General features: G+C 50.4%; 1 protein-coding gene and 1 long non-coding RNA gene across 2 annotated transcripts; one reads left to right on the top strand and one right to left on the bottom strand.

The window, feature by feature from the left end:
- The first annotated feature begins 538 nt into the window (after positions 1 to 538).
- On the top strand, positions 539 to 3,144 carry APOA4 (apolipoprotein A4). Its single transcript, XM_002754446.5, has 3 exons — positions 539 to 700; positions 1,071 to 1,197; positions 1,954 to 3,144. Exons 1-3 carry the CDS (start codon positions 652 to 654, stop codon positions 2,975 to 2,977), a joined length of 1,200 nt encoding a protein of 399 aa, XP_002754492.3. The 5' UTR covers positions 539 to 651; the 3' UTR covers positions 2,978 to 3,144.
- Positions 3,145 to 8,643: 5,499 nt separating this feature from the next.
- Positions 8,644 to 14,600, bottom strand: LOC118145627 (uncharacterized). The gene is made up of 3 exons (XR_004730903.2): positions 14,449 to 14,600; positions 10,504 to 10,574; positions 8,644 to 9,775 (listed from the first exon to the last, which is right to left on the bottom strand). It is a non-coding gene; the product is annotated as an uncharacterized LOC118145627 (long non-coding RNA).
- Positions 14,601 to 15,269: the final 669 nt, after the last annotated feature.

Raw genomic sequence — 15,269 nt, 5'->3', positions numbered from 1 at the left:
CTCCAGGGCCCCCTCTTCCTGGGTGTGCCTTAAAAAGAGACCTAGATTTTAGCTCATTATGCTATCCGCAGCCCCTGATGGTCCCAGTCCAGTGTCTGGTGCTCTGAGATGGAGTCAGTATTCATGGCAGATGTGGGGATTGTGGGGGCCTCTCTTCACTGGGGTAGACAGAGGAGATGTGAACTTTGCCCCCCACGAGCCTGGCACAAACCCAGAGCCACCAGCAGGGCCTCTTGAGGCATCAACCTGGGCTCAGGGGCTCCCCAAGGTGCTTCTTCCACTGTTTTCCACTCCGCTCGTCCCTTCCACACTGGGGGAGGGGCGCACATGCGCGGAACAGCCCCCACTTCTGACTACGCCTCATCCCCGATCTGCTGTCAGCTTCCACGTAATCTCAGGGTCACAAAAGTCCAAGAGGCCTCTTGGGAATGTGTCACCTTCCAGCGTGGAGTCACGCTGGGGAAGGAGGCGGGGAGGGCGGTGGGGGGCGGAGGTGGTAGGGGCAGTTTAAATGTCTGGCCGGCTCTGAGCTTCAGTCAGTTCCCACAGCAGCAAAGGTGAGCTCTCCTGAGGACTTCTCTGTCAGTTCCCCTGATTCCAGGGAGGATCCAGTGTGGCAGGAAACTCCTCCAGCCCAGCAAGGAGCCCAGGATGTTTCTGAAGGCCATGGTCCTGACCCTGGCCCTGGTGGCTGTCACTGGTGAGTAGAAGCTGTCTTTTGAAGGGGTTCTCAGGCTGCTGCTAGGAGTGGTGCAGGATGGAGGCTGGGCCAAAGCAAAGGGACACTTCTGGGTGCCCATCAGTCCCCAGCTGGACATGGGGTCTGCCTGGCTGCCAACTGGCTCACAGGAGAGCTGGCCCAGTCCCAGTCTGGGCCCACTGGCATTGGTGCTATACCAGTTTCACATGTCCCCGTGGCTTCCAAAAAGCTAAACCCAGACAGGGAAAATGGCAGGATGCCCCCCCCCCCGCCCCCCGCCGCGCCCCATCATCCTGTCTGCAGTTCAGAGCTGAGCAGAGGGGCCACAAAGGAGACAGGGCCTCATGAATTGCTCTCTGTTACCACCCAGGAGCCCGGGCTGAGGTCAGTGCTGACCAGGTGGCCACTGTGATGTGGGACTACTTCAGCCAGCTGAGCAACAATGCCAAGGAGGCCGTGGAACATCTCCAAAAATCTGAACTCACCCAGCAACTCAAGTAAGAGGGAGTACAGTGTGCAGTGGTGACAGGGAGTTCTTAAAGGCCACGCAATGCATTGGCAAGGGCTGAGCTTGGAGACAGGAGCCCAGAGCTTAGGGTACCCACTGCCCTGCTACTAACTCGGGGACCTCTGGACCTAGAATCCACATATGTAAACCGGAACATTGGACCGAATAATCCCTGCAATGTCTTTTTGATTTAACGTTCTAGAATTTGGCAAATGGCCACATCCTATCATTCAGGCTCACGGAAGAAAGGGAGGGAGGAAAACATCATGAGAGCTGACTTCTGATACATTCCAGAAAGACAGGATCCAGTGGAATCAAGGGGAGGGAGGGTGGGAGGGGAGCCCCCTGGGCACCAGCAAGGGAATCAGTGTTTTGTGCCGCTAGAAGACCCCCGGCAGAGGTCAAGAAGACAACATTCTATTATACAATGTGATCCTAGGTCCCAGCACACCCCCGCTGGGAAGGACCTCAAAGTCCCACCCTCTGCAGACAAGGAGGGGAAAGCAAACTGCTGGAGGTGACATGATGGGCAGATTCTGAGACAAACTCAGTGGGAGATCCCGAGATAGAAATTCAGTGTCATAACTTAGTCTGTGACACCCATCCTCTCCAATCTGAACCACCATAGGGAGGGTGCACTCACCTGTCCTACCAGGTATGCATAAGGCAAGTGGTATACAAACAGACGAAGCCTTGCCATGTAAATGTAAAGTGTAATGTGACCTCCTTGTGCCCTTCCCCACAGTGCCCTCTTCCAGGACAAACTTGGGGAAGTGAACACTTACAGGGAAGACCTCCAGAAGAAGCTGGTGCCCTTCGCCACCGAGCTGCATGAACGCCTGGCCAAGGACTCGGAGAAGCTGAAGGAGGAGATTCGGAAGGAGCTGGAGGAGGTGCGGGCCCGGCTGCTGCCCCATGCCAGTGAGGTGAGCCAGAAGATCGGGGACAACGTGCGAGAGCTGCATCAGCGCCTGGGGCCCTACGCGGATGAGCTGCGCGCCCAGGTCAACACGCAGGCTGAGCAGCTGCGGCGCCAGCTGACCCCCTACGCACAGCGCATGCAGCGAGTGCTGCGGGAGAATGCAGACAGCCTGCAGTCCTCGCTGAAGCCCCACGCCGACGAGCTCAAGGCCAAGATCGACCAGAACGTGGAGGAGCTCAAGGGGCGCCTCACTCCCTATGCCGACGAGCTCAAGGTCAAGATCGACCAGACCGTGGAGGACCTGCGCCGCAGCCTGGCTCCCTACGCGCAGGACGCGCAGGAGAAGCTCAACCACCAGCTCGAGGGCCTGGCCTTCCAGATGAAGAAGAACGCTGAGGAGCTCAAGGCCAGGATTTCAGCCAACGCTGAGGAGCTGCGGCAGAGGCTGGCGCCCGTGGCTGAAGACGTGCATGGCAACCTGAGGGCCAACACCGAAGAGCTGCAGAAGTCTCTGGCAGAGCTGGGCGGGCACCTGGACCGGCAGGTGGAGGAGTTCCGACGCCAGGTGGAGCCCTATGGGGAGAGCTTCAACAAAGCTCTGGTGCAGCAGATGGAACAGCTGAGGCAGAAGCTGGGTCCCCATTCGGGGGACATGGAAGGCCACTTGAGCTTCCTGGAGAAGGACCTGAGGGACAAGGTCAACTCCTTCTTCAGCACCTTAAAGGAGAAAGAGAGCCAGGACAAGACCCTCGCCATCCCCCAGCAGGAGCAGCAGCAGGAGCAGGAGCAGCAGCAGCAGCAGGAGCAGCAGGAACAGGTGCAGATGCGAGACCCTTTGGAAGGCTGAGGTGTCCTTGGTGCACTGGCCTTACCACCATGGACACCTGCCCTGCCATGCCACCTGTCTGTCTGTCTGTCCCACAGCAGTTCTGGTATGAGGTTGAGGACACATGTCCAGTGGGAGGTGATACCATCTCTTGATATTCAATAAAGCTGCTGAGAATCTAGCCTCAACTGGTCCCCCATGTGACTCCTCCTTGCAGCTGGGGAGGTGGGGAGGTGGCCATGACTGGGCAGAGCTTAGCAGCAGCATGGCAGGAAACACCCAGGGCTGGGGAGGGGATACTCCCCAGGAGAGGTAAGCATAGGGTGTGCTAGAGGAGAGCATATGGGGGGTCCTCTAAGGGGAGGCAGGAAAAAATGTCACACATTATCCCAAGACAAAATACGCAACCCACTTATATTCATTTAGCCAACAAATAGGCATCACATGCCTCCGAAGTGCCAGTCATTGTTTTAGGCACAGGACAACCAGCAAACAGCTTTTGTGGAGCTGTGTGCCCAACTCTGCCTCACACTGAGGAGAACACCTGGAGGCCAGCAGAATAGGGTCCCTGGCCCTGGGGGAGCTCACAGTACACTGGGGGAGCTGGTTCATCCTTGCATGAGATCTTCAGTGCCTTTAACTCATTTGTGTAGTTTCATTTAACCCACCCCACCCCAGTTCCATTATAAAAGCGATTCATGCTTATTTCAGAAATTACTTGAATGCTAAACCCATGGTTTCCATCCAGAGTTGAGGAATGAGTCCTGGGGACCAAGATGAGTCCAGGAAGGAGAGACGGAACAGGTGTCTTCACTCTCCCGGGGCCTCCTGCCAGGTGACCTGCCAGTTTGGGACTGAGTTTACAGCTACTGGGGTTAGGGGTAGAGAGTCAGGGGCCCTGAGCGGGCTCATCAGCACAGACAGCTGTGGGCAGCTGCAGCCTTTGGAGTGGGCTTTCACACCACCCTTAGAGACTCAAAAAACCTCCCCAAGGAAAGAGTCAGTTCAAGCCTTTGTCTCAAAGGACTTGATATCTTGGCGGTTCCCTCTGGACCCCAGGCCTGAGAGTTGAGCCATCTCCCTTTCCTCTCCATAGGGGGATGCAAGCCCTTAACGGCTTTCCTGGAAGAGGCTTGGAATATGCTGAGGAGGAGGGGGCAGGCCCCTGGGAGGGAGTTCTGGGGCCTCCTCCTTCCCTCCCAATGTGCCCTCAGGGTGGTGGCCCCCACCTTGGTCTGGCCCAGGCCTATCCCCCTCTGGCCCCTGGTGCTGGCCTGGTGGGAGGGATGTATACTTGGGAATCAGGCAAGCCTGGGTTTGAATCCTGGCTTTTTGGCTGACTACTGGGTGATCTGGGGAAGATAATTGAGTTTCTTTTGGATGACAGGGGTCATGACAATCCTTGGCTCAGAGAGTCGTGCTGAAGGTCTGATGGCGCAGAGATGTCAAGCACTTAACATCAGGCACGGCGTAAATGTGCAATCGCTGGTGCTGTATTAAACAGGACTTCCTCCTCCCGCTCCCCTCCAGGCCACACTCTGCTAAAGAGGCCTCAGGAGCTGGCCAGGGTCAGACCTCTGGGTCTCCCCTGCCCCAGCTGCTCTCACTCCTGCATACCAGGCCAGTAAGGCTACTGCGGCAACGTTGATACCCACCCCTGCTAGAAGCCCAGGAATCCATAGGGGAACACCTTGACAAACCCACCAGGCACCTGGGGGTTTACTGGGTGGCTTTAGGAAAGGACCAACGAGGCCAACGAGGCACCAAAAGGAAGGTGGATGCACGGGGGGTGGTTTCCAACAGGGACTGGAAGCTTCTGAGATGCTCTCTGACCTCACCTGAGGGCTGCCTGGTTTAGTGCTGACTCCAGAACCCTGGGGGCCTCGGTGTCTCCCAGAACTTGTTTCTTAGTATGAACCCTGAATGGGACCATGCACCTTCCCCACCACCCTCAGGGACATCCTGCAGGTCTCTGAGGGTCCCGCCACAGTCCTCATCCTCCTTCTCTTACCTGCACCAAGGTTTCACACCAGTCCCCTGGGTCACTGACCTGGCAGATGCCTCCTGGTAGTAACAAAGTAGCAGCTTTTGGCTGCTGCAGTGAACTGAATGTTTGCATCCCCCTAAATTCCTGTGTTGCAATCCTAACCCGTAAGGTGATGGTATTAGGATAGAAGACGTTTGGGAGGTGATCAGGTCATGAGGGTGGAGCCCTCATAAATGAGATTAGTGTCCTTATAACAGGGGCCCCACAGAGATTCCCTTGTCCCTTCCACATGCGAGGACACAGCTGGAAGGTGCCATTTATGAACCAGGGCCCTCACTGGATATGCTGGTGCCTTGATCTTGGACTTCCCGGCCTCCAGGACTGTGAGGAATAAATGTGTGTTGTTTAAAATCCACCCAGTTTTTGGCATCTTGTTATAGTAGCCCAAGAGATCTAAGACATCTTCCCAGCCCCATCTTCCTGAAGCCCTCCTGCTTTGTTTGGGAGATGTCTCGCTGATGAGTTTTGGTGGGAGTCAGAGGCTGCCTCCATTATAGACACTAACAATGCCAGTAGCTTGCCTTCCAGCCTCCCTTGCTTCCAGCATGGGACATGGGACCTACACGCAGCAAATCAGATATAATTGCCCCAGACTGGTCTAAAGATACAGGGACAGTGGAGAATCCTTTCTGGGGTGGGCAGGAACAGTGCAGCAGCAACAGGCCGCTTGCGTCCAGGCTACAGCCTCAGGCCAGGGACCAGGCATGGCAGTGGCTGCCGGGCACACTGGGCTATCCCTATCCTGGCTCAGTGGTGCCAGCACAGCAGTCCCCATCCCTCTAGTTCTGTGGTGTGAGCATGGCTGTGTTTCTCCCTCAGTTCCCCTTATTTTTGTTTATTTTCCAAACCAAGTGCTCCAGCTTTCCTAGACATTTCCTCGAAATTCCTGGAAATATGTCAATAAGTTCATCTTCTGATTGTATTTTCCAGAGTAGGTTTCTGTGGCTAGCAATTAAGACCCTTGATTGAAGCCAGGTGCAGTGGCTCACACCTGTAATCCCAGCACTTTGAGAGGTGAGGTGGGTGAGGCTGGGAGTTCGAGACCAACCAGCCTGGCCAACATGGTGAAACCCCATCTCTACTGAAAATACAAAAATTAACTGGGCATGATGATGCATGCCTTTAATCCCAGCTACTCAGGAGGCTGAGGCAGGAAATTGCTTGAATCTGGAAGGTGGAGGTTGCAGTGAGCCGAGATGGCACCACTGCACTCCAGCCTGGGCGACAGAGCAAGACTCTGTGTCAAAACAAACAAAAAAACAAACTGACTGACACACTCCCTCCCTCTAGGGTATATGTCTTTTGCCTGGGCCTTGGAATACACAGCCTCATCTCTGGCCTCTTCTGGTTGGTCAATTGGTATCAGTCCTCATTAGGGTGTGTCCCACTGACCGAGGAAAGCAGCCTTCCTCCTGCTCAGAGCCAGCATGTGGACTTGGTCCCCTGCGGCCAGTCAGTCCTCTGCTCCTCTCCAGCGGCTGAGCTGACCCGGGTCCTGGCAGCCGGCTCTACCTACCCTTCTCAGAGATTCTCTAACAGCTGGTCTCCGATCCTGAGGTCTCAGATCATGAGGTCCTGAGTTCAAGCAAAACACTCTGGTTTGGCTTGGGAAGTCTGCTTGTTTATGGGAAGATCTCCAAGATATTTTAAGTGAAAAAAAAAAGCAAGGTTTCAACTATTATGTACTATGCAACCTGGTAAGGGACCACATGTGCGTATGTGTATGTAAATGTGTGAGGAAGTGAAAATCCTGTTAGTTCAACAGCTAGGCCTAGAATACCTCTGAGAGAGAAAACTTCGGTGACAGTGCATGTTAGCTGTGGAGGAGCACATCCAGAGGAACTGGATGGAGACCACAGAGAGATGGAGTCGATTGTTCTGTGCATTCCCTGCACTGGGATTTGAGGTTGTAATGAAGACTTGGAACGGAGGGGAGTCACAGAAGGGAAAACGGAATATACGAGGCGGTGAAAGCCCCCTCCAAATGATGGCCAAGAAGAAACGCCCAGTGGCAACAGTTGTAGGGCTTTTCAGTACAAGGATGGCAATGAAGCTGACTGTAATGCTTGTAGTGTGAGCTGCTTTTAAAAAACAACTTTGAATTATATTACCATATTGACCTATGTAATTCTCATGATCAACTGTGACATCAGAGACACAATAGATCAATAGATGAGGAAGAGGTACTTCAGAATGGTGAGGCACATTACCTAGCAAGGGGTGGGATGGGATTTTTTTTTCGAGATGGAGTTTTGACCTTGTCATCCAGGCTGGAGTGCAATGGCACAATCTCAACTCACTGCAACCTCCGCCTCCTGGGTTCAAGCAATTCTCCCGGCTTCGCCTCACAAGTAGCTGGGATTACAGGTGCCTGCCAACTTGCCTGGCTAATTTTTGTACTTTTAGTAGAGACAGGGTTTCTCCACATTGGCCAGGCTAGTCTTGAACTCCTGACCTTGTGATCCACCTGCCTCGGCCTCCCAAAGTGCTGGGATTACAGGCGTGAGCCACTGCACCCAGCCAGAATGGGATTTGAGCAGGGAACATTCAACTATGGAATCTTTCTCTACTATGCTGTGGTGTCAAGAACCCCATGGAGAAGGGGGATGCCCCCTATGCAAAGGACAGGTGGCTTCTACCCACTCGTACTAATACTTGAATCCTAACATCTGGTTTATATGGAAGTGAGAAATCTGGAAGGCTAGGCAACAAGCTTATCCCAGGAGGGTTGGCTTTTGCTCTCTAATTTATACATTTATGTAGTGTTGGGATGTAAGACCATTTTAGGCCAGGCACGGTGGCTCCTACCTGTAATCCCAGCACTTTGGGTGGCCAAGTAGGGGAATCGCTTGAGGTGAGGAGTTTGAGACCAGCCTGGCCAACATAGTGAAACCCCGTCTCTTTTTTTTTTCTTTCTTTCTTTTTTTTTTTTTTTTTTTTTAAGATGGGGTTTCACCATGATGGCCAGGCTGGTCTTGAACTCCTGACCTTTGGTGATCCACCCACCTCGGCCTCCCACAGTGCTAGGATTATAGGCGTGAGCCACTGTGCCTGGCCTGAAACCCTGTCTCTACTAAAAATACAAAAATTAGCTAAGGGTGGTGGCGTGTGCCTGTAATCTCAGCTACTTGGGAGGCTGAGGCAGGAGAATCACTTGAACTGGGGAGGCAGAGACTTCAGTGAGCCGAGATCACACCACTGCATTCCAGCCTGGGTGACAGAGTGAGATGCTGTTTCAAGAAGAAGTTGAAGAAGAAGGAGGAGAAGGAGAAAAGATGCCCTTTTAGGCTGGGTGTGGTGGCTCACGCCTGTAATTCCAGCACTTTGGGAGGCTGAGACAGGTGGATTGCTTGAGCTTAGGAGTTTGAGACCAGCCTGGGCAACATGGCGAACCCATGTCTCTACAAAAAATGCAAAAATTAGCCAAGTGTGGTGGTGCACACCTGTGGACCAAGCTACTCGAGAGGCTGAGGGGGGAGGATTGCTTGAACCCAGGAGGTTGAGGCTGGGGCCAGTTTAGATCATGCCAGTGCACTCCAGCCTGGGCAACAGAGGAAGACCCTGCCAGAAAGAAAAAAAGAAAAGAAAGAGAGACAGAAAGAAAGAAAGACAATTTTAGTATTACTTTTATGACATAAAATTTACCATTTAAACTATTTATAGGTGGGGCATTAATCACATTTACAATGTTGTGCAAACACCACCACCACTATTTCTGAAAATTTTTTCATCATCCCAAACAGAAAACTCTATCCATTAAGCAATTGTGAAAACTGCTGCTATGAACGTGGGTGTACACATATCTGTTCCAGTCCTTGCTTTCAGTTTTTCTGAGCATATATCCAGAAGTGGAATTGCCAGGTCACATGGTAATTCTATATTTACGTTTTGGAGGAAACACCAAACTGTTGTTTATAGTAACGGCAGCATTTCACCTTCCCACTGGTGACGCCCAGGCTTCCAGTTTCTTCACAGCCTCTCCAACGCTTGTTGTTTTCTGTTATTTTCTGGTTTCTTTTTATTTTGTTTTTAACAATAGTCATCCTGAGTATTACTTTTAAAACCAGAAATAAGTAAGAAAAGAAATATTCCCCAGAGCTTCTCCAGGCTATATCCTATGCCACCAAGAAAGACTGAATCATTGACACCCATAGGAGAGCGTGTGCTGGGAGTCCCTGTGGGCACCAGGGAAGTGTGTTTGAACTCCTGCCTGGCCCACATTGGCTTATCCAACAGTCCCCCAGAGCCAGCACAGTTTCAGGTCAGAGTCTCCCTGGTCACCACTGGATCCTCAGGTGACTTGGAAGTAAAGGACTCCTCTGTGGGCCTGGGTTAGTGCCCCATAGGTGTGCTGACCAGCACCCATGTCATTCCAGCCTGGATGACAGAGTGAGATGCTGTTTCAAGAAGAAATTGAAGACGAAGGAGGAGAAGGAGAAAAGATACCATTTTAGGCTGGGTGTGGTGGCTCAGCCATGTGGGCCAGGCTGCAGTGCTAGCCATACCCCTATGTCCATCCCCAAGTTCAAAGGTTAGAAGTCCTCTGAGAACATCTGGGGTCACTACCCCTGAGGTCTCTGGTATACTATGTGGCCCCGATTAGGGCAAAGGGAAGGGATCTGAGGGTCACTCTCTTCCTGTACCTACAGGGCCTTGCTGCTCTTGAAGGATTGATTGTCCTGGCAGGATCAAAAGCGGCTCCTGCAAGGGGACACTGTGCCCTCCTTCGGTTATCATAGAACTCCCTGTCTCCCAGGAGGCAGGGGCATGTCCTGGGGAGAGAAACAACAAGCTTAGGGTTATCAGGGCACTCCCTTGTCTCCTGTCTGAGAGCCTGCAGGATGGAGTCCCGGCTATCTCACTGTGTGGTGACAAGCAGCTGACAATGCAGGGGCACAATAGAGCCCCCACCCCATGGCCCATATCAGAGGTGTGAGGGTTTGGTGAGCTGCCGGTTCTAATATAATGAATTAGTGCTATGGGACAAAAGACCTCGGACCTAGGACCATGAGATCACAGGGCATTAGGGTTTGAGGGAACCACCGTGTCTCTCAGCCCCAATTCTTTGATATCGTTTAACAAATGATCAAAACTCTAGACTAACAGCTCTTGAGCTCAGGCTCTCCATTTGTTTGTTCATCATTGCATTAGCACAGTGTGGTAGCTAGCCCTCACAGTGGCCCCAGCAATCATTGCATTCACACCCATGTGTGGTCCGTCTTTTTATTTATTTATTTATTTTTGAGATGGAGTCTCGCTCTGTCGCCCAGGCTGGAGTGCAATGGCAGTCTGAGGTCATTGCAACTTCCACCTCCCAGGTTCAAGCGATTCTCCTGCTGCCTCAGCCTCCTGAGTAGCTGGGATTACAGGCGCCCACCACCACGCCTGGCTGTGTGGTCCGTCTTACATGAAGATGGCTGATGTGTGATCAATAGGCTCTTGCGGAAGTCATGGTATTTCACTCCCAAGGATAGGTTATAAAGGGCACTGTGGTACTTACCTTGATTTCTCTTGGATCACTCTTTCTGAGGGAAGGTAGAGTCACCATATTGTAAGGACACGCAAGCAGCCCTGTGGAGAGGTCAACACAGGGAGGAACTGAAGCGCCTTCCCAACAGCCAGCACTAGCTTGCCAGCCAAGTAAAGTGAGCCACCTTGGAAACAGATCCTCCAGCCCCAGCCTAGCCTTCAGATGACTGTAGCCCCAAGCAACATCCTGCTTGCAACCTCATGACAGACCCTGAAACACAGCCAAGCTGCTGACCCGCAGACATTGTGAGAGATCATAAATGTTTACCGTTGTTCTAAGATGCTGCTTTAGGGCACTTTGCGGTGCAACAATAGAATACTGAAAATACGGAGAGCCTAGCCCTGTGCCTGCACGTGGTCATCACTCAATTGTCGAGTGAATGAATCCTGCTTAGTATTGAACACAGCCAACTGTGCCATCTCTCAAAACACTTCATTCTATCTTTGTGCAACTCTGTTAAAGATTTTTAGAATTAAATTGTATCTTTCTCAATGCAGCTTCCACATTTTGGTCTTATTTTTACTGCTCTTTTCAAAAATCATTAAGCTGGAATCTTTCTTAACATAGCTTCTACACTTTGATCTTACTTTTACTTCTCTTTTGAACCATAGGATAATTATTCCTTTACACATACATTGTGTGCACAGGAAATTTACCCACAGACTCATTCATGGAACCCCAAACCTTATGGAGAAAATGGAGCCAGAGATGTGCTGCACTTCACAGCTGCCTTGGGATGAAGAACCTTGGCTGGTTTCTTGTCTTCTTCAGTCTCTGCATGCTCTCCCTTTCTGGGCTATTCCTTTACTCTCTATATAGTTTTTATTTCTGCTATCTTTTTTTAATTTCTAAGAGTTTTTATTATTGTTATTCTGTGAATGTCTTTTTATAGTATCCTGTTCTTGTTTAATCAATGTAATACATTCTTTTCATTCTTTGATGTTATTAACAGCATTTTCCAGTGTGTTCTTCTTTCTATATATTCTCAGTTTTCTCCAACTTCCTTTTTAAATATTTTTTGTTTCGGTTTCTATCTTTCATGTTAGGATCTTTCCTCAAATGACCGGCAATCTGGCTGCTTAAATTTAAGAGTGGGAGATTTTAAAGATAGTGTGAAGCTCCAAGTGCATGGGTAGTATTCACTGACTATGAATGTCGCTGTAGGGTGATCCACTGAGATGTTTAGCTGGGGAACCCCCAGTGTAAAAACCTTTGCGTCTTACCTCTTGAGCTGGTCATGTTCCCCTAAGAAAGTTCTTTCATCCTTCTGCCTGGAGGGTAAAGGCCTGGATACCAGTGTCCTTGGGGCCAAGTGGAAGAAGCAGGAAGGGGACTCAACATTTCAGAGGACATACTTTGATTTAATCCTGTTCCTAGTATAGATCTCCTGTCCTCAACTCTGACTGATGTTCAAGAGAACAAACTTCCGTGGCCGGGCGCGGTGGCTCACGCCTGTAATCCCAGCACTTTGGGAGGCCGAGGCGGGTGGATCACGAGGTCAAGAGATCGAGACCAACCTGGTCAACATGGTGAAACCCCATCTCTACTAAAAATACAAAAATTAGCTGGGCATGGTGGCACAAGCACCTGTAGTCCCAGCTACTTGGGAGGCTGAGGCAGGAGAATTGCTTGAACCCAGGAGGCGGAGGTTGTGGTGAGCCGAGATCGTGCCATTGCACTCCGGCCTGGGTAACAAGAGCAAAACTCTGTGTCAATAAAAAAGAGGAGAATAAACTTCTAATCTTCTACTAAGCTAAGACAGGGAAGCTAAAGCGCTAACTGCTCCTTACATTGTTTCAATCAATCTTTCATGTTTTATGACAGCCTTCTCTGTCACCTCTTCTTTCAGTAGAAACTGGTGCCCCAGTTCAAGACAGTCATATATGGCTGGGCAAGCGGTGCACTGCATCATTCTGAGTCTACCTCTCTTACAGGGTAGACATGATAGATTTGTTTATTTATTTTTTTGAGATTCATTTATTTATTTTTTTGCTTCATCACCCAGGCTGGAGTCCCAGCCTCCTGAGTAGATGGGACTACAGGCACCCGCCACCATGCGCGGCTAATTTTATTTTTGGTAGATATGGGGTTTTACCAGCTTGACCAGGCTGGTCTTGAACTCTTGACCTAAGGTGATCGACCTGCCTCGGCCTCCCAAAGTGCTGGGATTACAAGAGTGAGCCACACCGTGCCTGGCTGTATATTTATCACGACAAATCTCTGGCAGATGGCTATAGATTGTCTTGAGAAAGGGGAGGCTGTTTCTACTGCACCCACAGGTGCAGCATGGGCTAGCAGCAGCCCTACTGTCATCTCTTAGTCTTTTGAGAATCCAGCAGTGTAAGTCAGGCTGGAACTCATCTGTTCTCACTTCCATTTCATGACCAGCATTCCCAAGGTCTGCTAAGTCAGTTGCCACTGGTCCGTTTGCTTTCTAACATCCAAAACTGTGTTGTGGTCTTTTCTTTCTTTCCCCCATCTGGTCTCTGTGAATCTACATCTTTATCTTTTTTTTTTTTTTTTTGAGACAGGGTTTCACTCTGTTGCTCAGGCTGGAGCGCAGTGGCATAATCAGAGCTCACTAGAGCTTCCACCTCCCAGGCTCAAGTGATTCTCACACCTCAGCCCCCATAAGTAGCTGGAACTACAAGTGTGCCATGCCTGCCTGATTTTTTCAGTAGAGACAGGGTTTCGCCATGTTGCCCAGGCTGGTCTCAAAGTCCTGGACTCAAGCAATCTGCCCACCTTGGCCTCTCAAAGTGCTGGGATTACAGGCATGAGCCACAGTGCCTCGCTATAACTTTTCCAAAAAGATTTCTTCACTATAGTTTCAGGAGGATTTCAGAAAAAAAGTGAAATTAGATGCGTGCATTCAGTCGTCCGTGTTTGTCTGGAAGTCCACACAGGGAGCATCGACAGAAGATTGCTGAAAGCTTTAGGGTAAATTCCTTCCTTTGGGGTCTAAGCCATTGGTTCCAACCTCCCCAGGAAGTTATGGCAAAAGGTTTGTGGATAGGAATGCACTTGGCCAGAAAACGTTATTCCTTTTAAAAACATATCTTAAGGTGGGGCAAGGTGGCTCTGCCTGTAATCCCAGCACTTTGGGAGGCCAAGGCGGGTGATTGCCTGAGGTCGGGAGTTGGTGACCAATCTGGACAACATGGCGAAACCTTGTCTTTACTAAAAATACAAAAATTAGCTGGGCTTGGTGGTTTGTGCCTGTATCCCAGCTACTTAAGAGGCTAAGGCAGGAGAATTGTTTGAACCTGAGAGGTGGAAGTTGCAGTGAGCCGAGATCATGCCATTGCACTCTAGCCTGGGCGACAGAGTGAGACTCCATATCAAAAATAAATAAATAAATAATACGAAAAAAATTATCTTAAGAAAATAATCATGGAATGCATGCATTTAGCTATGTGGATGTTCATCACAGTGTTGTTTATAAGAAAAAATTCAAAAGAACCCGGGCATCATGGCTTACGTCTGTAATTCCAGGACTTTGGGAGGCTGAAGCAGGCAGATCACTTGAGGTCAGTAGTTCAAGACCAGCCTGGCCAACACGGCAAAACCCTGCCTGTACTAAAAATATAAAAATTAGCCAGGCATTGTGGTTCATGCCTGTAGTCTCAGCTACTCAGGAGGCTGAACTCAGGAGGTGAGGGTTGCAGTGAGCCGAGATCCCACCACTGCACTCTAGCCTGGGTGACAGAGCAAGACTCCATTTCAAGAAAAGAAAGAAAGAAGGAAGAAGGAGAGAGAGAGAGAGAGAGAGAAAGAAAGAAAGAGAGAAGAAAAAGAAAAGAAAGAAAGGAAAGAAAGAGAAAGAAAAAGAAAGAAAGAAAAGAAAATTATGTAACTGACTGAATCCCTCCCTTCTCAGGTTTCCAGGAAACCCAAAGGCAACGTGGAGATTACCTCTGGCAACTTTGCCATCTCTCACCGCTTCTGTGATTGTGCTCTTCATCAGGTCATAATTTTCTGCGATTATTTCTATTTTCCCCGTCCTGTGTCCTCTCTGCAACCCCCTCTCTTTTATTGCCATTTCAGTTTTCATTTTCAGTAGCCTCAAATCTTTGGTGATGAAGAGGGGTACATATAAGCAGAACCCAAACAAATAAATACTGAAAATCTTTATCTGGGGTGGGCACATCATCATTGTGTTGACTCAGAATGTGCTCAGTACGTTTTGTGGCATTTGAGTCCACGTCACTGGTCCCACCCAGCTGTTGCACCACCGGAAGGCGTTTTTGACACAAACATCTAGCAGTGGGGCGTTACTCAGACCTGATAGATCGTGGTCTGTGTAGGGTAAACAGGTCGTAGTGGCAGGCCTGAGGACCTGCTGCCCTGGCTATTGCTCAGAGCTGGTTCTGCCTATGCAGGAGACGGGAGAAGAGGGAAATTGAGAGGGGTATGTTCATGCTGTGACAAGGCATGGTGGGACAAGGAGGGAGAGGTGGCGTCTTGGCAGCTGTGCCCTGGGCTTGGCTGTCCTTTCCCTGGCGGGCCCTGAGCTATTGTTCTTTTATCCAAATCAGTTAACACATGGACCTGGCCTATGTTCCATCAGACCTCTTTCTCCCAAAACCTAAACCCTCTGGGGTGAGGGGAATAGCACCTGGCTTTTTCCCGAGGATGGTGGCTTCCCCCAGTAGCAAGTGTTAAGGCTCTTTGTGGTGTGGATCTGGTCTTAGGAGCAAAGTCCCCTCTTTGCTCCCAAGCACGAGGCAGTGTAC

Source organism: Callithrix jacchus, chromosome 10, assembly GCF_049354715.1.
Source record: "Callithrix jacchus isolate 240 chromosome 10, calJac240_pri, whole genome shotgun sequence".
NCBI lineage: Eukaryota > Metazoa > Chordata > Mammalia > Primates > Cebidae > Callithrix > Callithrix jacchus.
The sequence above is the reverse complement of the archived record's forward strand: the minus strand, read 5'-3'. Positions and strand labels throughout refer to the sequence as shown.

What these genes read in the sequence shown, in the direction of transcription:
- APOA4 (XM_002754446.5), top strand. Translation starts at nt 652, where the DNA reads ATGTTTCTGAAGGCCATGGTCCTGACCCTGGCCCTGGTGGCTGTCACT. An exon ending in GGCCCTGGTGGCTGTCACTG is followed by an intron (nt 701 to 1,070) that starts GTGAGTAGAAGC and finishes GTTACCACCCAG; the next exon opens with GAGCCCGGGCTGAGGTCAGT. An exon ending in GAACTCACCCAGCAACTCAA is followed by an intron (nt 1,198 to 1,953) that starts GTAAGAGGGAGT and finishes CCTTCCCCACAG; the next exon opens with TGCCCTCTTCCAGGACAAAC.